Source organism: Diplotaxodon limnothrissa, linkage group LG18 (assembly GCF_057381915.1).
Source record: "Diplotaxodon limnothrissa isolate DT_005_m linkage group LG18, D_limnothrissa_male_GT1.1, whole genome shotgun sequence".
NCBI lineage: Eukaryota > Metazoa > Chordata > Actinopteri > Cichliformes > Cichlidae > Diplotaxodon > Diplotaxodon limnothrissa.
In genome coordinates, this window is record NC_140613.1 from 36,600,760 (window position 1) to 36,622,756 (window position 21,997).

At 44.1% G+C, this 21,997-nt stretch overlaps 2 protein-coding genes across 2 annotated transcripts; one reads left to right on the forward strand and one right to left on the reverse strand.

Annotated features, from left to right (window-relative positions):
* Window positions 1-7,036: 7,036 nt before the first annotated feature.
* stx12 (syntaxin 12) lies at window positions 7,037-15,239 on the forward strand. The gene is made up of 10 exons (XM_085377500.1): window positions 7,037-7,121; window positions 7,587-7,716; window positions 8,852-8,921; window positions 9,104-9,203; window positions 11,779-11,916; window positions 13,146-13,189; window positions 13,385-13,490; window positions 13,567-13,639; window positions 14,346-14,428; window positions 14,509-15,239. Exons 2-10 carry the CDS (start codon window positions 7,620-7,622, stop codon window positions 14,599-14,601), a joined length of 804 nt encoding a protein of 267 aa, XP_085233626.1. The 5' UTR covers window positions 7,037-7,121; window positions 7,587-7,619; the 3' UTR covers window positions 14,602-15,239.
* A 2,162-nt stretch (window positions 15,240-17,401) lies between these two features.
* Window positions 17,402-19,374, reverse strand: LOC146614111 (uncharacterized). The gene is made up of 4 exons (XM_085378625.1): window positions 19,366-19,374; window positions 19,004-19,116; window positions 18,722-18,898; window positions 17,402-18,479 (listed from the first exon to the last, which is right to left on the reverse strand). The coding sequence occupies exons 1-4, from the start codon at window positions 19,372-19,374 to the stop codon at window positions 17,402-17,404; spliced, it is 1,377 nt and encodes a 458-aa protein (XP_085234751.1).
* Between the last annotated feature and the right edge of the window lie 2,623 nt (window positions 19,375-21,997).

Here is a 21,997-nt window from a genome sequence, read left to right on the forward strand (position 1 = left end):
AAGGAGAAAGAGGTGGTGGTGCTCCTCGACAGAGAGGTGGACACAGACAAGGAGAAAGAGGTGGTGGTGCTGCTCCTCGACAGAGAGGTGGACACAGACAAAGAGAAAGAGGTGGTGGTGCTCCTCGACAGAGAGGTGGACACAGACAAGGAGAAAGAGGTGGTGGTGCTCCTCGACAGAGAGGTGGACACAGACAAGGAGAAAGAGGTGGTGGTGCTCTTCGACAGAGAGGTGGACACAGACAAGGAGAAAGAGGTGGTGGTGCTCCCCGACAGAGAGGTGGACACAGACAAGGAGAAAGAGGTGGTGGTGCTCCTCGACAGAGAGGTGGACACAGACAAGGAAAAAGAGGTGGTGGTGCTCCCCGACAGAGAGGTGGACACAGACAAGGAGAAAGAGGTGGTGGTGCTCCCCGATAGAGAGGTGGACACAGACAAGGAGAAAGAGGTGGTGGTGCTCCCCGACAGAGAGGTGGACACAGACAAGGAGAAAGAGGTGGTGGTGCTCCTCGACAGAGAGGTGGTCTTCAGAGAAATGTAGGCAGAAGACAACGCACCATCATCTCTAATGAAGTCCAGGCCATCATTGTTGACCATGTGGTTAACAGAGGCCTTACCATGGCTGAGGCTGCCAGGTTGGTACAGCCTAATTTACAAAGGTCAACTGTCAGCTCTATCATCAGAACTTTTCGCCAAGAAAACCGGTATGTCTGCTATAGCAACTTCACTTCTAAAATATAGTACTCTATTGTATAGATGAACAACATGTAATTGTCAGTTTACAGTAATGTAATTTGTAATACTTCAATATTGACAGTATAGATTGTCCTCAGAATTAACAGGAGACAACCTGGTGGTGGTCGCCCACGTGTTTTGACTGACCAGCAGGTGTTGGCTGTGGTGGAAATCGTCAGGGCAAGGAATGACATACGGCTGTCTGAAATCAAACAGGCTATTGAGAACAACAATGACACCTTTGCCAATGTGCCATCAATTAGCCTTCCAACGATTGCCCGGCTTTTGAAGAAGCACCAGGTTTCCATGAAACAAATTTACTTGGTTCCTTTTGAGAGGAACAATGTCCGGGTGAAACAACTGCGTTCAGAATATATTCAGGTACAACACTAAACTGGCATGCAATTACTGTAACAGTACTGACAACTACTAGTTGTAAAAAAAAACTAACTAAATTATCATTTTAGAGGGTGATGGAGCTGAACGCTGCTGTGAATCATCACAAGTATATTTTTGTTGATGAGGCCGGTTTCAATCTGGCAAAAACTAGACGCAGAGGACGTAACCTTATTGGACAAAGGGCTACCATCCAAGTCCCTGGACAACGTGGAGGAAACATCTCAATGGGTGCAGCTATATCTGAAGATGGTGTGGTAGGCTGTAGACCAGTTCTAGGGTCATACAACACTGAACACTTGATAGTTTTTTTTTAAATGAACTGGAGCAGGCCTGTCAGGGAGAAGACATTGTCTGTGTTGTTGTGTGGGACAATGTCAGCTTCCACCATGCACAGCTGGTTCAGGAATGGTTTCAAACACATCCTCGCTTCATGACACTCTATCTTCCACCATATTCCCCTTTCCTCAACCCAATTGAGGAATTCTTCTCTACATGGAGGTGGAAGGTGTATGATCGCCATCCCCATGAGCATGTCTCCCTTCTTCAAGCCATGTGTGAAGCTTGTGGTGATATAACTGCTGAGCAATGTCAAGCCTGGATTCGTCATGCCAGGAGATTTTTCCCACGGTGCCTGAACAACGAAGACATCCACTGTGATGTTGATGAAAATTTATGGCCCAATGTTAATGACCGGCTTGATTAATTGTGTAAAAGTGATGAAAATAAAATACAAAATATATTGTGCTTATGTAAATGACTTGTTGTTTTTTCTCCCTTTTTCGTGTGTGTGTGTGTGTGTGTGTGTGTGTGTGTGTGTGTCTGTGTATGTATGTGTGTGTATATATGTGTGTGTATATATGTATGTGTGTATATATATATATATATATATACACACACACACACACACACACACGCACACACACACGCACACATGCTGCTTTCATAGATGCAGTGTACACTTTCACACTGTTCTGCTGAAATATTTAAAAAGAGAATGTCTCTTTAAGATATTTACATGGCTTTAAGCATTGAAGCTGCCATAGGGACCAATGCAACAGTATCTTTGTCTCTGTCTCTCTAGTCTGGAGATTTATTTGCTATTGTCTTCCCAGGGATAGTTGTCCCATCAAATTCACCCCAAAATCAGACTGATAAAATGGTCAGACTCTAGTGTGTTAACATTCATGCTTAGACACAAGATTAGATACGTTTAGAGAAAGAGAATGAATAAGATTTGTTCGGGTGGATTTCTAGGACAACAACCTCTCGTCTCTAAAAACAACAGGACAGCATGTTTGCTGTCCTTTGGACAGACAAGACCAAAGTGAAGATGTTTGTCCATAATTCACAGCAGCTGTTAGTACGGCAATGGAAACATGATTTCTGCAGCTTGCAGTCACTGGGTCAACCAATGACAGGGTCATTTACAGTTTTTTACAGATGCTAGGACACATTTCTCAATACTTAGGTCACGTTTGCAAACCTCCTCACACAGTGAGCACAACAGAAGTCTATGTGGGCTAAACTGAGGACCAGTTATCATTGTTTTAGCACAAAATGCATTCAATGACTACATCTCTCAAATTTCATGAATTATTTTCTCACTCAGACACAACAACTGCCAAAAATCTTTGTACGGACAGGACATTTTGCATGTGCTTACATACTGTTTTCAAAACTGTTAAACTTATGGTCAAAACAATAACACAATGCAAAACTTGAAAAGAGCAAAATCCAACAGCAATATTTTATTGAAACATATTTTAAATCTAAAAATGCAGTTTAACCAGCCACAGCTGATTCTCATTGTAGATGAACATCTACACAGATGTTACTCCTTCAATTTCATTACAAAAGGAGACAACTGCTGAATAGGTTTTTTTGTGATGTAAACATGGACCCAGCCAGAAATGGAGAAGTGGCTGAAAGAGGAAGAAGAGTGGCTGGGAGGGGGCGAGGAATACGTATGCATGGTGGAAGAAGAATAAGAGGAAGATCAAGAGCTGTAGTCTCAGATGAGATCAGAGCTACTGTAACTGATCATGTAGTAAATCATGGTCACTCAATGAGAGGCTGGTCAGAGAGTGCAGCCAAATCTGCAACGCTCTACAGTGGCATCTATTGTTAGAGTTTTCCGGCAAACCAACAGGTAACTTGAATTCTGCAGGGGCATTTGCACATTTCAGAAGTAAATAAGCTTTTGTGTAATTGTTGTTGCATTCCTGCTTAGGACTCAACGGTTACCTCACACAGGAGGGAGAGGACGGATGTTCACTGATGTGCAGGAAACTGCCATTGTTGATATGGTCATCAGAAACAATGGGATAAAACTCACTGAAATTAGACACAGAGTCTTGGCAGACAACGTTACCTTCGCAAATATTCACAGTGTGAGCATAACAACAATTTCTAGAGTCCTGAAAAACATCAGGTCAGGATGAAGCAGTTGCACACTGTGCCTTTTGAGAGGAACTCTGAACATGTCAAGCAACTCAGGAACCAGTATGTCCAGGTAAGATCAGAATACAGATCTGTTTTTGAACAAAACCAAACACACAAAGACAACTTTTACAAATTTACTACTGTAACAGCTTATGTTGCCTTGTGGATTTATGTTAGAGAGTCATGGAGATTGAAGGCAGGCAAACACACCACATTTTCTTCTTTGTGGATGAGGCAGGTTTCAACTTGGCCAAAGCACAGCGACGAGGGAGGAATGTGATTGGGAAGAGAGCCACCGTGAATGTACCGGGCCAGAGGGGTGCCAACATCACAATGTGCGCAGCAACATCCACTGATGGACTGCTGCTACACAGACCACTGATTGGGCCATACAACACTGAACGGCTCCTTGCGTTCCTGCATGATCTCTATGGAAGGGTTGTGCTCGGTGAGGAAAGGGATGCGGAGAGAAGGAATCGGCCAACATTTATAACTGTATGGGACAATGTGGCATTTCATCACTCCCGTGCAGTCACCGAGTGGTTTGCAGCCCATCCCAGAATGGAGTCTCTTTTCCTCCCACCTTACTCTCCATTCCTCAACCCCATAGAGGAATTCTTTTCCTCATGGCGGTGAAAGGTTTACGACCATCATCCACATGATCAAATGTCCCTCCTGGATGCAATGAATGCTGGATGCCTGCAGATATCAGCAGAAGATTGCCAGGGATGGATCAGGCATGCCAGGAGATTCTTTCCTAGGTGTGTTGCCCTAGATGACATGATGTGATGTGGATGAGAACCTGTGGCCAAATGGAGGAGACCGAGTAGATTAGCATTACTATTGTATGTGTATCAGTGGATGGTGTGTATACAAATTCTTGTATTTTGGGATTACTTAGTGCAAAAAAATAAAAATACATAAACAAATATTAACAAATTCTGCATGATGTCTGATCCATTCCAGTAACATATATTGAAATTATAAACAGAGATGTGTCCTTGTTTCACACAAGAAAACACTGTGTAATGCTACATGTTGTTAGTGTTTTTTAGGTCATTGTTTTGTGGGTGACAAAGTGTGTTTGTCGGCTGTCAACCTTTGCTAGTGTTCTGGAAGAATGAGTTTATTTGAGACCTGAATGAAGTGTTTTGGTAGTTGTAGTGCATTTTGAATGTGAAATGAACTGCTTTGCCAAGCTGACGGTCAGTTAGGAGGATTGTGTGAAGTGACCTAAGTATTGAGAAATGTGTCCTAGCGGCTGTAAAAAACTGTAAGACTATACTAGTGACACGCAGTCTCAGGCTGAAGCTGTGACAGGCTACTGTAGGATTTTTACATAAAAACTTCCTACTGCTGTCTTCATGGCTCACAGCTCCTACAGTTGTCCTCTATTCCTTTGTCTTGGTCTTTCTTGCTCTTGTGTTTCACTTTGTCCACAGCAGTTTCACTCTGTGCTGCATTCTTGCCCCAAACTTAGCTCGTCGCATCATTTTTCCTCCTGAATTGCTGCAGTACTCTGTGCTAGGTGTTCGGTTCATTGGTGCTTCTAAAGTGCCCATGAGTGTGAATGGTCGTCTGTCTCTGTGCATTGGTCCAGACTGGGTATATCCAGGGTGTGTATTGGATAACCAGAAGTGGGTGGATGGAAATTCACATTGTGTGTAAATGTTGATGTTTTAGTGTGTGCTTTCAGAAGGAACACAAGAAAATCAGTTAGAAAACTAACAGTTTGTTGGATGCTGGACGTCGGGCCCCCAAAGGTGAAAGAAAAGATGTAAAAGGAGCAGCAGGACGGTTCCACAGAAACATTTCATCACTCCAGGGTCAAACTCCAAGGTGCGCTTAAAAAGCAAAGACTAGTAGCCAAATGAAAGAAAGATCAAATGAGCTGTTTAGTTGGACGTGATTGGACAGCAGACAGGAAGCGTTTGAGGGCCACTCATGGTGACAAAGCATCTGCCCGCCTCCTGATTTCTTTTGTTTTACATGCTTGTCACACGTAACACAATTAAATATGATATTTCACCAGATATATGATCTGCACAACATTACTTTGGCCTGTTTGGACTGTAATTCATTATTGTCAAGATGCCTTTGAAATACCTTCATCTGATCAGCTGCAGTGGGACTCCTGATTTCTCCTGTTTTGGCTTCCTGTTAAATCCAGAATTCAAAATCCTGCTCCTCACATACAAGGTCTTAAATAATCAGGCCCCATCTTATCTTAATGACCTTGTAGTACCATATCACCCTATTAGAGCACTTTGCTCTCGCTCTGCAGGCCTACTTGTTGTTCCTAGAGTATTTAAAAGTAGAATGGGAGGCAGAGCCTTCAGTTTTCAGGCCCCTCTTCTGTGGAACCAGCTTCCAGTTTGGATTCAGGAGGGCTACATTGAAATATTCCTTAGCTATGTTAAAATAGGTCATTAGGGCTTTCCATGAGTGTTTCTTCTTCGCTCACCGTTTTCACGTGTTTATACACCACTCTGCATTTCATCATGCTGTTGAGATTATATAAATATAAATAAAACTGAACTGAATTCAGCTGAATTCGTTAAAACATGAAACAAATGGTAAAAGGCCCAAAGCGCTTTACACTACATCCACACACACATTCACACACTGGTGATGGCAGCTACATTGTAGCCACAGCTGCCCACTGACAGAGGCGAGGCTGCCGGACACTGGCGCCACCGGGCCCTCTGACCACCACCACTGGCTGCTGTGTTTCTTCGGATTATTCCTCACCCCCCACCCACCCCTGTGGCTTGTCATGTCTTCACAATGTTGTGCTGTGGACATTTATGTGCTTTTTTGTGCAAAGGAGTTTTTTTGTTTCCTGTTCTCATGCTGTCCTACCATGGAAGCACAGCATGAGTAGGGGTCTCTTTTTTCCTCTTGTACTTTCCCCACTGTAGTGTACATTTCAATGTTTTTCTCTGATTCTACCAATCTCCGACCTGTATCCCCATGTAATGTTTGTGCTATATGTGTAAGGTCGGGGGGGGTCCCATTTCACTGCAGGGCAACCTGCATGTGACGAATAAAGCTTTGATTGATTGATTGATTGATTGATTATATTTGTCTGACATTAAGATATGTTTGGTGATGGGAAACATTTAAGTGGAACAGATAACTGTTTATTCTGGAGAGAAGAGGAATGTGTGGGTGAGAGGGAGTGAAGGTGGTTTAAATACCTCAGGTCAACCATCCACAGCAACAGACAGAGAGTGAACAGCAAACAGAGTGCAGGCAGGTGGAGTGGGTGGAGGGTGTATTTGTAGTGAGCCCTACTATGATGGATGGTTTAGCAGAGGTGGCAAAAGTCCACCATTCTGTACTTAAGACAGACTAATTTGCTTGATGAGGGAGTTTGGTCCACACTCCACACCAGTTGGTGGCGCTATTGCACCATTTCGCTGTTTGCAACCTCCAAGAAGAAGAAGAAGTGACGCAGTGATATCACGGACCAGGAAGAGCAGGCTATTTACTACAGGACGAGAAGCTTTACCAGCCTATGTGTTCGTTGAGACAGCTTCATAAGTAAGTATGGGCTGGTTTCTTTTCCACGGTAAGCCTCAGTGACGCCATGTTGTTTTTTGTCTTGTTTATGATAATCACACCGTGTTACCGGAAACAACCGCCAGCTGACAGATTAGTGTCCCGAAGCTAGGAGCCGAGCCCGCCCAGCAGCCTGTAACACCCGGGAGATAAACAGAACAAGCCCGATGAACTCGGTGGTTTGGTGATTTAGGAACACACCAAATTAATAAGAGCTTAAGTTCCCAAATATGGCTGCGTACCGGCTGGCACACGCCCGGATAAACTAGCTAACTCATTAGCAAGCTAACAGCTGTGGTTCCGACTAAGTGGCGTTATTTTCAGTTCCGGTCTGCCGTCACTGTACCCGGACTTTGAGACATGCAACTGTACAAACCCCAGAACCTCACCGAGGAGCTGTCATACAGTGAGACCGACTCGGTTTGATCCCTCTCTGTTTCTCTGCAGCCAAAGCGTAAGGTCCAAGGCTCCATCACAAACATGTCCTACGGTAAAGCAGAGAGCCGCTCGGTCCCACGGGACTTCGGCACCTTGATACAGACATGCAGCTCCAACATCCAGAAGATCACACAGAACAGTAAGTGCTTCACTTCCTTTGAAAAGGCAGTGTGACGTGGCTGTGACAGAGAAAGGGGCCCATATAAGAACATGGGTGTTTCTGAGGTGGGGGGTGTTTAACTAGTAGTAAAAAAGCATAGAGACTTCCAGCTGTGTGTCCGTGTACACATGTGTGTCACCCCTGCTCCAGGCTTTTTAAATGCCAACTTGTTTTTAGACTAAAAATCTTCTTGTTCTTACAGCTCACATGTTTGTTACAGTTGTTTGTTGTTTTATTGGTTTACTATGGTGGCTTTCACTTCAGCTTTTTCCACAATACTGTGCAGCAGCAGAAGTTTCTATTAGTGCGTGTAACACTGTTAGGACATCCAAACTATAACATGACACAATATTTATGTTGTGAGAAAGAATGACACAAAAGCTGGATTTGTGTTGAGCTTGTTTACCTCCTGCGACCTCACACACTTTATTCTCTCATCCAGCTTCATTCCTTGGGCACAAGTGTTCGAGGCTTGGCTTTTTTTCTTTATTACCACTGTGTAAACATATTATAACTTAATTGAAACAGTGGCACCTTCCTCGACACTTCCTGTTGCCTTTGACAAGGTGTGGACTGAGTCATGCGAAAGCTGCAGCAGGATTTTCATTGAAAATCCCAGGAATACATGTTCATGCCCACAATGTCCTACTGCATGTTGATTGTAATATTTTGGGAAAGATTTACAAAAGTATTGCATTGATTAAATTGACCGGACCTCCCCACAAAGTCTGCACACGAGCAAAAAACGAACAATTTCACAAATTAAGGCGTGTCCTTTATTTGCTGTGAGAGGCTTTAAGCAGTGTCACCCAAATACATCCGAAAAACTGTACAAGCGATTGAACACAACAGCCAGATCATCACTGGGTACTTTTCTCTTCCTTATATTATTGCTTATGTTTGTGTTCTGAAATCCCTCAGCTTCTGTTTCAGGTCACACTGATGATGATGATGTCTGACACAAATGTGAACATTAAGCAGCAGCATCAAACTGTGATGACTACAGATGACATCATCTCTGTATAACTACCAGGAACAAAGCGCAGCTTCTTTCTTGTGTCATTTGTATGTTTTTCTTCCAAAACTGAGCGCTATCATTGTGTTCCCATGACAGCGGCTCAGATAAAGACCATGGTGAACCAGCTGGGGACCAGACAGGACACCAGTGAACTGCAGGATCGGCTGTATGTAACCGATATCATCTCCTCTGCTAAACAAACACACTTTCAGTCACCTTCATTTTCTCAGAGCCAGCGCTGCCACGCTGTAGCGACTCTGTTAAACTGTCCCATATGAAATGTTTGTGTAATTATTAGAAGGTCTTATGGTCAAGATGACCTGCTGTTTGAACTATTGGTGTTCACAGGCAGCAGACGCAACACTACACCAACCAACTGGCAAAAGAAACCAACAAACACCTGAAAGAGCTGGGATCAATCCCTCTGCCCTCATCGCCTTCAGAGCAAGTAAGTACTCGTTTACATGTCCTAATGAAACTAGCACTGTACTGATACTTCTATAGCTTACAGTCACAGCACTACAATATGCCTCATTCACCATCCAAAGTTCACACTCATTCATAGGCTCCCACTGCTCCTCCTCCTGAGCTACAGCCACCTAACAGTGGAGGATGTCAAACTGTGAGATAAATATGCACACTAAGTTTGAAAGTGTGACTTTGGAGCCTGTTCGTACAGCAAAGGCTGAGTGATGCTGACAGATACACTTGGTTTAATTGGAACTTCAGTCAGCATACAGGGAAAAACTCCAGTATTGTTGCTCAGGACACACGCACACTACGGCTGCCACGATTAGTCGACTAGTCACGATTACGTCGACTATCAAAATCGTCGACGACTGATTTAATAGTCGACGCGTCGTTTGAAGCTTTGTAAGATCCTGAAAGACGCAGGAATAAGTAGCAGGATTTAAGAGTGTAATAACGGACTGAAACAGAAGATGGCAGCACTGCATGTACAAGGATGCCAGCTGCCGTTAAACCCCGAAGAAGAAGCTGTGTCCCAGAATTCATAGCGCAGCCCAGCCCCGTCACTACCTGATCCGTACCGGAAACCCGATCCGTACCCCGCATGCGCAAATCTTACGTCACTTCCTCTCTTTGCCAACATTCAATATATTTGAATGGTACGGTTAGCGCCCAGTTAGCTCCTAGCATTTCTCAACAGCTCTGCCTCCTTTTCGACTGCCCGGGACATTTAAACAATGGACAAATTCACGCTTTTCTCCTCAACAGAGAGCGTCCCCCGATTGAACAACAGCGCCGTAAAATAAGAAGAGTGGCGCCTGACTACAGAGTTAATAATATTGACTTAGCAATGTGTCACGTGAAGATTCATCAGCCGGATTAAGTGTTTACTGACAATTGACAGTGATAGCGCACATCATCATCATCACTATTCCAACAATCCTCTCCTCACAGACGAGCATAAACACACTCGACTTTCGCTAAATCAGATTTAACACACGTTTGTAATGACGCCAATTCAGTTTACAATAGGGTTCATTCGCTCGGTCAGCAGGTGGCGGTATCCTCGTACACTGGGGAGTAAACTGCCATTAAACGAACAGAAGAAGAAGAAAACGTCTGCACATGCGCGGTACGGATCGGGGAGTCCTGATCCGTAACTCTTTTTATTTCTCGTTTTTGTCTACATTGTACTGAAATGCTTCATTATTGCAAACATTTTAAGATATACTTATTATTCTTAACATCTTAACAGATACTCTGACCCATAACTATCGTAAAACGCTACGACCGGCAGTAGACACCTTTTGCGCATGCGGGGTACGGATCGGGTAGTGACAAGCTCAGTTTCCAACAATGGCGGCAGCTAGTTAGTTTTAATGTTACTCTTATTTTTCTTTCTGGGTCACAAAATAAACGTTTAACATATTTTCAGGCGAGAATGTAGCTGTGTAAACCTCAAATATCTGCTCAGTTTATCAAGACACCGCATATTTTCAAAAGCGCTCCGACGTTTTCGGAGACGTCTGTTACCCACTAGCTCGATAGCTAGCCGGGGGCTAGGCTCACTAGCACCGTGAGAACACCGGACTCCCGGCAAATCGCGTCTTTCGCTACTCAGGTTAAATATATATGAGTCACTTAGATAACTTAAAATGTTATTGTTTGGCTTTTTTCAGTCTTTTATTTGTTCCTGAGTAAATCGGTTTGGCTGAGATTAAAGTTTTTACACAGCTGAATAAACGTCAAGCAGACAGCTGATTATCAGAAGTGTGAGATGCTCAGAGTTTACTCCGGTGTCCTGTTATAGTTTAGATAGAAGGAGTTTATTAAACTTCACCGAAACAATCTGCAAACTTCATTAAACTTTAATAAACTATCATCTTGTCTTTATTTTTAGTTAGCACCTGAAACACTTAAAGCTGTCAGCTAATGATAGTGATATAAGAGCAGATGCTGCTGGTGCAATAAGCTGTACCTGTACGTCCAATGGATGATGATCTGATTAGTCGACTATCAAAATAACCGTTTGTGGCAGCCCTAACACACACACACACACACACACAGTGTGTACAGTATGTCATCATTCGTTGACATTTCATGTGTGGTGATGTAAAAATGACTTTGAAACAGCTGCAGAGTTTTGAAATCTCAGTTCCAGTAATTTGATCATGTTGATGTTGTGCACACAACAAACTTGTTGGCTTAACAAATGGCACAAGTACAGCTGACATAGTTTTGCTTTCAAAATCAGGATATTTTACTGCTTATATTTCCAGTCTTCTACCGTCTGCTGCGCTGCACGTGGTGCTTCAGATATCTGCTTTATCATCTGTTTATTCTGCTAGTAGTTTGTTTGAATTGTGAAATTAATTTCCTGATACATTTTAGCTTTAAATGAAAGTCAGTAAAGTCACCTCAGAGTCCTCAGAGAGAGTTTACAGTCACGGCAAAACTGAAATATTTCCTGAAGCCAGGAATGTTTGTCGTTATCATGATGATGTCTTTCTAACTGGGTTCTTGCCCTCTGTGTGCCTCGGCTCCGCTGTGTCCAGAGACAACAAAAAATCCAGAGGGACCGGCTGATGAATGATTTCTCAGCCGCTCTCAATAACTTCCAAGCAGTCCAGAGGCGCGCGGCCGAGAAGGAGAAGGAGTCGGTGGCCCGAGCGAGAGCTGGGTCTCGCCTGTCGGTAAGTGTGACACAGCCGTCATTTTAAGTTTCAGTTATCATCAGAATAAATACCCGCTACCTCGATTTACAAACATGTGACCTGATGGTTCTGGAGAAGTGTTGCAGTGCATCCACTTTATGAATCATATGAATGCTGTAAGACTCTAGACTGTCTGAGAACAAGTGAATCCAGCCAATATCACAAACGTGGCCTTACAGACAGCTCTGCAAATATGGGAACACGGTACACGCAGTGGGAATAATGGGTCAGTTGCAACTGTGGCTGATAGTTTTCCATGCATTCATGTTTAGCCTCAGTTTGTAGCTGTAGCTCCACTGCTTTGCTGAACTTTGTTATTCATCACGCCACAAAGGATATTAGAGCTGCCTTACCACAAGCAGGTGACTGACAGGATACCCAGACAGAGCAGCATGCTGGGATGTTGCAACATTTGGATGGCATGGTCTGAACTTTGGTTCAGGCTCCTCCAAGAGCCACGTCGTCAGGCCAGGACTCTGCAGTCTATGCACACCTACAGGCCAGTGGACTCTTTCAATGATGAGGATGTAACATCCTGGACAGGGAGGAGCGCTGGTTTGAGGGCGGAGTCAAGAAGGCCATTTACGTGTAAAGGGAAAGACCATCTCTGAATGGAGGAGGGGCCTAAGGGTCCATCTGTCACCATCTTACAATGCTGTGATTGCAGCCATTCCCCAACTCTCTGTGAATGGGACTCATGGCCACTGATCAGAGGTTGTTGATCAATGAGAGTTTGCATAATTAAGATTAAGGAACTGACCTCCCAGCCCATTGTTCCTTCAGTGGGCTGGTTTCAGTCATTGTGCAGATGTGCTGTTTATAAGATTGAAACCTGCAGTCAGCTGAGACTGAAGACGTCACCTGATGATGTTGAAACGTTTCTTCCACTGAAAACTTCCAGAATCAAACTTTTGGGTTTGGCTGCAGAGTGTAAATGACTAATAAAAAAACTTGATATAAGGAAAATGAGAGAGATCAATATAATCAATTATGATTGAAGGAGTCAGGAACCACCGACCTTCCAAAAACGACCAGAAAATGAGTTGAAATGACTTGAAAAACAGCACAAAACGTATCCTCTACATCAGATGTTTCTCTGCTAGCCTGAAGTTTGTCTCTGCATTCAGACTTTTGGTCGTTTATCTTCAAACAAAAGAGGGAAAAACAACCCTGGCATTGACGGTGCTGAATTTTTCCTTCTCTTTTAGGCTGACGACGGCTCTCGGGATGAAAAGCTTGTGTCCTTTGATAAGTAAGTGACCTGTTTGTTTATGGTTGACATCTGTTGCAAGTGTGTCATGAAGACCTGCAGTGTCACTTAAAAAGAAAGACCATTTGGAGTCTGCCTGAAGATGGAGGAGAAAGAATAAATCTGTCCAATTCTAATCTTTACACACATTGTTCAGCTGGTCACGTGATCACTGAAATGTTGTTATGTTATGTGAAGCCAAGATGAGTGGGGTCAGATGACCACGCAGACGGAGGAAGCGGTCATCACGGAGGAGGACCTGGAGCTCATCAAGGAGAGAGAAACCAACATCAGACAGCTGGAGGTGATGCTCGGCTCGCTCTATAATCCACATCCAGCACGCTGCCGTCAGCGCTCAGCTAATCTCTGTGTCTTTACAGTCTGATATCATGGATGTAAACCAGATCTTCAAGGACCTGGCTGTGATGATTCATGACCAGGGAGAGATGATTGGTAAGTAGTAACAGGAACGTTGTCGTTCCCATCACTGTGAAGTGACCATTAATTAGTTGCTATATCAATAATCTGTCCTCCTTAAAAACCGACACTCGCTCCCTTTTCAGCTCCGCCCAGAATGCTCAGCCTGCAGCTCCGTCCTCTCTGACCAACATACACAAAACATTCACAGCACATGGTGTCACAGCCTCATTCCAACATCAGTTTCCACCTCACATCTTTACACACAATAACCCATAAAGTAAATTCCACTTGAAAATGTTCCACTTGCATTACAAACAAAAACCCAAAGTAGCGTGCACACAGGTGTCCACGGCCTCTGTTCAGGACTATGTTGAAGCACCTCACTGGGACCCTTCCCCAGATCTGCGCCTCCATAGAAACCTGAGGTCTGCAGACCTTCCCCGGGCGTTTTGGCTTGGTCTGCGCTCTGACGTGCGCTGTCAGCAATAGGACCGTAGACACACAGTAGACATGACACTCCAAGTCATGTCCAACCAACCGAGTCAACCACCAGTGGACTCGAGTCAAATCAGCAGAAGCAGGATCCACCTGAGCTCAAATCTCAATGTTAGATTTTTGTTTCCCTTCCCAGTTTGAAGAAACCAGTTAACCAAACTAAAAATCGTGTCTTTGCAGGCAGCACATGTCCAGGGCAGCTCCCAGCTGACCGTGGTGTATTTTTGTTTTTGTCTCCCTGCAGATAGCATCGAGGCCAACGTGGAGAATGCTGAAGTTCACGTAGAACGAGGAACAGAGCAGCTGCAGAGAGCTGCTTACTATCAGGTGGGTGTGTCGGTCACCACTCTGTGGCGTCATTCAGCGCAGACCCTCACCATAACCCTGCTGTCCCGTCTTTATCGCAGCAAAAGTCCCGGAAGAAGATCTGCATCCTGGTTATGGGCTGCGTCATCGTGCTCGTCATACTCGCCGTCATCATCTGGCAGGCGTCCAAATGAGCCGATGTCAAGCAGCCAATGTAATCGTTTCAGTCCCCTCCCACCTGCTTGGAATCAAAAGAAGAGTAAGAAAAGGCTCATCCCTGCACCAAGAACAGTGCAGCACGTCTACAAAGGGCTTGTCGATGTGGGAATTGTAGTTATCTGAAGTAAGCAAGCCTTTGTGTTCCTTTAAAACTGTAAGGGGTGATTTAGGGGACGAGGACTGGGTTGGTGCAGGGGAGCGATTCCAGACTTGAGATTCCTAAATTAGCGTCACTGATACATTTCTTCTTATTAACTGCACTAACACTAGCTCTCACTGTTTTGCAAATGTCAAAAATATTGTTGGAAATTGTTTTAAAGACATGCACACAAGCTCGTCTGGGTAACTGAAGATATTTAGGGTTTTTGTTGTTGTCCATAAACATGTTGTGGCCCTTTCTGATGTCTAGTGTGTGGAGAACTGTATCCTGCTGTGGTTCCTTGTCTTCACAGGCACAAAGTACTGGTAATGCCAGCGATGGTTAAATCGTACATGTTGTAAAAGCAAAGTTGAAAATATTAGAAGTCGAATTCAACTCTGCATTAGTTCAAACATCAAGAATGGTAAATAATCGCTCCTTCAGATCAAGTGTTTTAAGTTGATTTCTATGAACCCTGACAGTATGATAATAAATGTCTTAAACATTTGCTGTTCTGTGGTATGTTTCCCTCTGTGATTGTACACATCAGCTTTACTTGATTTACAGCTGTTGGAAAAGGAAAGTTGCTCTTTAGATAGTGAAGGAAATCATTCCGACTTTGAGTCTGGTTACTCTGTCAGCATCATCACTGAAAACTGATAAATGGGTCTGGAAATGCAAGAGGTGATCATTTGAATCCTTTCGTTTCCTCAAGTTCTCCAAATCATCTGCACGCTGCTCTCAGAGTGAATCGAAGACTGCTGGGTCCCCGGTAGCTAAATTTGACTGCACAATCTGGCCGGAGCTTTTCTGAGTTTGCATGTTCTCCCAGTGTTTGAGTGGGTTTTTTCCAGGTACTCCAGCTTCCTCCCACAGTCCAAAAACATGCAGTTAATGGGGTTAAGTTAATTGGTCATTGTAAATTGCCCATTGGTGTGAATATGGGTGTTGTTTGCCTGTGTGGTAGCCTGGCATCAGACTGGTGACCTGTCCAGAGTGTACCCCACCTCTTGCCCAATGACAGCTGGGATACGCTTCAGCTTGAAGGCCTGTGGTACATAGCTGATTATTAGAGACTGAAGCATTAATTAATGGCAGGACGTCTTTGAGCAGTTTTGTAGGAATGGGGTCTGAAAGACACGTTGATGGTTTGGAGGAAGTAATTATTGAAGTTAACTCAGAAAGATCAACTGGAGAAAAAGAGTCTAAATGAACATCGATGGTGCTGAAAGTAGCTTGAGTTTGAGAATTATACCACGGAGTTAAATACTTCTGATCTGAGGCCTTAGTTTTCACAGGAGCTACAGTCATACGTAGTGAGGAGGCAAAATTATTAACAAGATAATCGACCTCGTAGTGTTCAGGTAGCTGCTATATGTTGGTACAGGGCATTGAAGATGATAACAATCTTCAATGTTAAAATCAGCCACAGTAATGATTTTATCTGAGCTGAGCACTCGATCAGATAAAAAGTCTGAGAGACAGAAGCTTTGTGTAAGGCCCAGGTGGGCGATAGATGATCACAAATAAGGCTGCGTTCAAACTGCAGGGGAAAGCGCATCAAATCCGACTTCTTTGACCCTCTGCGACCATCTATCCCATCATGGTGTGACGGTGTGAACGGCACAAATCCGATATCTTCAAATCCGATCTGGGTCACTTTGGTATGTGGTGCTGAATCCGATACATATCTGATGTTTTAGAAAGCGACTGCTGTTTGATGGTCACGTCGCATTAAATCCGTCTTTTACGTCACCGACACAAGACAGACGCCGACTATCAGCGCCCGACATGGTGAACGCTTCTATCCAGGGAAACTGCTGGGAAGACAGCGTTGGAGAAACGTGAACATTTTCTTTGTACTGTATAATCTGCAGATTCTGACAGAAATCTGCAGCTAGAAGCAGCGCTCCTCTGAAACAGCAGTAAGGATCATTATTAGGACAAATGTAAATAACAAAACTTTATAACTTAAAGCAAAACTGGGAAACGTGAAGTCTGAAGTCTTTACATTAAGGCCATCAGTCACACATCCTGTTGCTCTGGGTCTAAACAGAGCGTCGTGTGTGACGTCTTCTTTTGTGCACGCGGCCGCTCTGAGCGTTCACACTAGAGCGCGTTTGCTGTCGCATTTTATTTGTCGTGTGAACGAGCAGACAAAAAAATCAGATTTGATCAAAAAATCTGAATTGAGCATCAAGACCTGCAGAGTGAACGTAGCCTCAGACTGTTTCTTGAGTTTTACAGTTATGAATATGTCTCTGTCTACAATGTGCCGTCTCTCAAGACAGTCAAAACCCTTTAACTGGAACTTGATCAGTCAGGCTAGAATCAAAAGTACTGATGTCATCAGGACATTTCCACACTGAGCCAACACCTCTCTGTTACAGAGCTGAGGACGCCTTTGTGCCCAATATCTAGAATAAATATCTACATTTAACCTACAATGACAAAACCAACTCAAAGTGCTCTGACTAAATCGAGTTTGTGCGATTGTCTCTACATTGTGACTGATGAGACTACAAACCATTATACACATTTAACAATTAAATGATCTGACAAACACATTTGTTTCATTTTCTGCTCATTTTATTTCCAAATTAAGAAGCAAATTCTGTGAGTAATTATGAAGATAATCACTCTGTCACTCTGTTTCTGAACAGCCTCCTCAAAGATCTACAAAAAGAAGCGAGGGCCCTAACGACACAGTTTCTCGGCCTGTCTTTCTGGGAACCTGTGGATCCATTTTGTGCGTTGTCCTCACTGGCAGATTGTTGCGTTTTGTTCTCACTGGCTGGAGAAACGCTTTTGTTACTTTCTAAACGTCTCAGCGCGTGACCGGAGCCGCTCGATGCTTTTAGCTCTGCTTTTAATAGCTCCACAACGGCTGCTACAAAAGTCGCGTCACCCTTTTCCATCACAAACTGAAGCACGTATTTGGATCCAAATATGCGACACAGGTCTTTGTACATTATGATGTACAAGTTTTTTACAGTTTTTAGAGGAGTCAAGTCTCCCCCAATCTTCTCTCTTATATCAGTCACTATCTGCTGAAAATTCAGCTTTACAGCAGTTGTTTGTGTTTTCTCAGAAACGTGAGCGACTAAATTTGCAAGACACAAAGTGAGAAAGGTATCGGTCTCTGCGGGCGCAGGAAGCGCCCCAGACGAGCACTGCGGGGCGTCGCTACATTTTTCTTCACTCTCTGAACTCTCACGGTCAACATTTTGGACATCAGTGATTTGAAATGCATCACTGTTGCCCTCGCTACCCACATCTCCCTCACCTACACAAGCTGGAGTCTGTGTGCTTTTAAAAGTCTCTGCAGACTCTGGTTTAAAGTCGTCATCTTCCTCAGAGTTTGGCGAGTCAACAATGCTGTAGCTGTGACTCTCACCATCTACAAAAGGGGGAGCTAAGGTCTTTGTAAAGTCCTTTAAAATGTTCGCTACACTGTGAACCATCCCAACAAAGTTTGTTGGGGATGTGGATCTATCTGATTGCAAGGACGTGGACCCTGTGATACGACTCAGGGCTGAGTTTACGTTCTTTGCAATCGACACTGAAAATAAAGTCAGTAGTTTGTCTGAGTCACAAGACCGCCGTTGCCCAAAACCCAAGACCCAACCGAAGCAGTAATGAAAGATGTTTCTGAGGCTGGCCTGAATATCATCCTCTGTCACCCTGCAGTCACTGCACCCATCAACCTTCATCCTGAAAAGGGAGAGAAGAGAAACGTAGTCATCTTCCCACACTATCACTGCTTTGTCCAAATCTACAGGCGTCATTAAAAGAAACCACATGGACGACTTCACACGTGATGTAAACGAAGCAATGCTGTGTCCTCTGAAAAACCCCTCCGTCACCAGGATTACCCGATGAACCATCTCATGTAAAACGTCTAAGAAGAAGAAAGACTGAATGAAACTGTTTGATAAAGCAAGCTTTAGATTTACCGGTCAGCGGAGCTTTCTTTGTCTCCACGATCATGGCGATGTGGGCAGCATGAAACCTGTCGGCGTATGACTTTATACACTACGGTGCTAATGTGCCCTATGAGTACTCGGCACATCTCGGTCAGCAGATCGACGACATCCGAGGAGACGTCATCGGTGGCTAATGCCGTCCACTGTCTGAAAGAAAAACATTGAGAACGGTTGAGCGAAACAAACCTGTAACCAGTGAATATGTCTGTGTATGCTGGTAACTGTCTCGCTGACTTTGAGCTTGTGACTTACCTGAGCGATAAATCGTCTAAATAGTTTCTGAGGCATCGTTCAATGTCTCCAAATCTGAACAGAGGCACGCTGAGATGACTGCACCTCGGTTCAGCACGTTCATCTAATGGGATCTAGAAAGAACAGACAGATGTCAGGGAGCAGGCGTTACACATCCAAAATAACAAGAATTAGACCAGCAGCCAATGTAAGGTTTTTGTCACAGCTGCACAAACAGTATTGGTGCTCATTTTGGATGCTTCTGTAACAGTTAGTCCACCAGTACCACTAAGCTTCTCACATATAATCATTGCAATTATTGCATTTTCAAAATGTCTAAAATATTGATGAGAGGTGGTCTGATCAATTTTTCAGAGTCCTACCACGTTCATGTTTCCACAATCTCGTCCGTGAATTCACGTTTTGGCGACAGCTTTGCACAAATGATCACTTTTTCCAATCTTTCACTCTCCGTCCTCACACTAGATCTGGATAGTTGTGTACTTTTGACCATTAGGGGACCTGACGTGACGTCGGTTCGAACGTTCAGCGCCTTTGGCCGTGGCGCATGCGCATGCTTCGCGTTGACTTCACGTGCGGCTTTTCTGTGTAGTTTTCATGGCATAGCTACTGAGACACGCCCACCTGGCAGTACTGCGGTCTTTTGCGCTCCAGGCATCGTTTGAACGTCTTCGAGTGGAAGTTTAGCTGAAATGAAGGACAGTGTCTTTGCTATAAGAAGCGTTTGTTTAGAGAAGGGCGCAGAGTATGGCACCAACATGTGAACGCAGCTCTCCCAGCCCTGCTTTACAGCTCAGGCCACTAATTAGACAGTTAATGATGATTATGAGTCACCTCGTGAGCTAATGCTATTGGAGGATTTTAAGCATCCTTACCCGAGAGATGAATAATGTTCGTAAATGAACACAAGGTGACGTTAATGTCGAGTTGCGCCGTGCGAGGCTTGAGTCTGGTCGTGAGACCCCCTCACGTCCACATGATGGTGAATACTGTTATTAAAGGATCACCTTGTTGCTGACTGCCTGGCACTGAAGCGTAAACAGCAAGCCTCATTACAACTGAAAGGGCCGGGATTGATTACGGCTGTAGAGCAGCGGTCCCCAACCTTCGCTGCTCCACTGGCCGGTTTAACGTCAGACAGTATTTTCACGGTGTGGCGGATAAATGCAACAAAATAACATGATACGACAAAAACGGTGGTATTTTGTAAATATAACAATAAACGCGAATTAACTGTGTAATGGTGTAACTTTATTAGCCAGTCAAGACTGAGAGTAACATCCTCCATAATGCGCTCTGGTCGCTATGGTAACGTGTAAACCTTTCTTTCAAAATAAGACACAACTACAACACGGCAAAGACCCAGGGAAACCGAGTTAATTATTAGCCTCAACTCTCACGGCCCGGTACCGGTCTGTGAGTCGTTTGGTACCGGGCCGTGGCCCGGGGGTTAGGGACCGCTGCTGTAGAGAATAGATGAGTCCCTCCGTCTGATGGAAAACTATGACTGTCTGCGTCCTCCACATATAAAATAGATCATTATAAATATTTTTTATGAAGTCTTAGTAACAGAATTTCCTTTTAAGTGTTCAACTTTCTACAATAATGTCCATGAATCCTTTCTATATTTGTTCGTTCAGTCGTTCTTCTTGTCGTCCACTAGGAGGCAGTACAAATAAAGCACTGGAGCTCTGCCATCTGTCTGCTCTCCCTCACCCCAGCTCAGGGGTCTCAAACGAGCTGTGAACCACTGCTGGCTCTGTCATCTCATGTGAGGCCACACGTGGCAGCACTTCTGCTGTCATTGTGTTCGTATTTAACAAAACCAAAGTGCAGACATAAGTGTGCACATTAGTTTGTGAGTCTGTCAGTGAACTAACACTGACAATCCCTCTCATGTTTGTGTCTCTGCTCATGTTTATAGGCTCAAATTGTGGTCATAAATAGTTTGTACTTGTAAATCAGGATTTGTGTGTGTAAAAAAGATTTGTGTGTGGACTTAGCCAAACAATACATGTGAAACTCTGCACTCAAGTTTCAAGTTACAAGTACGAATTTTGACCCCATTTTTCTTCCTTTCAGCTGATTGGTCAATAATAATAATAATAATGGATAGGATTTATATAGCGCTTTTCAAGGCACCCAAAGCGCTTTACAATGCCACTATTCATTCGCTCTCACATTCACACACTGGTGGAGGCAGCTACGGTTGTAGCCACAGCTGCCCTGGGAAATTTGGTTGTAACAGCAGCCAAAAAGACAAATATACAAACAAACAGTACACAGGACACGGAACAGAAACATACACAATTTTTCTTACATATTTACATTAAGGACAATGGTTACTATAAACAGAGAGTACTGTACAGTTATTAAATAAAAATAATTACAGGTAAGAGGCAAACCAGGTTGTAGTGCGAATTGGTTAATTAACTAACTTATTGCAGTTACAGCATTGATGTAAACATCTGTGTTTGTTGGGAGCAGTTCAGATTGTGCAGTCTGACAGCTGCAGGGAGGAAGGACCTGCAGAAACGCTCCTTCATGCATCGAGGATGCAGCAGTCTGTCACTGAAGCAGCTCTGCAGCAACATTTACATGCATGGGGTGGGAGACTCTGTCCATCACAGATGTTATTTTGGCCACAGTCCTTCTGTCTCCCACCACCTGCACTGGGTCCAGGGTGCATCCCAGAACAGAGCTGGCCTTCCTGATGAGTTTATCCAACCTCTTCCTCTCAGCTGCTGATAAACTGCTGCTCCTACATACCACACTGTAAAAAATGCCACCACAGAGTCATAGAAGGTCTTTAAAAGCGCTCCCTGGACTCCAAATGACCTCAGCCGCCTCAGCAGGTAGAGTCTGCTCTGACCCTTCCTGTAAAGAGCATCAGTGTTGTGGCTGCAGTCCAGTTTATTATTCAGATGAACACCCAGGTACCTATAAGAGTCCACTATCTCAATGTCCACTCCCTGGATGTTCACCGGTGTCAGT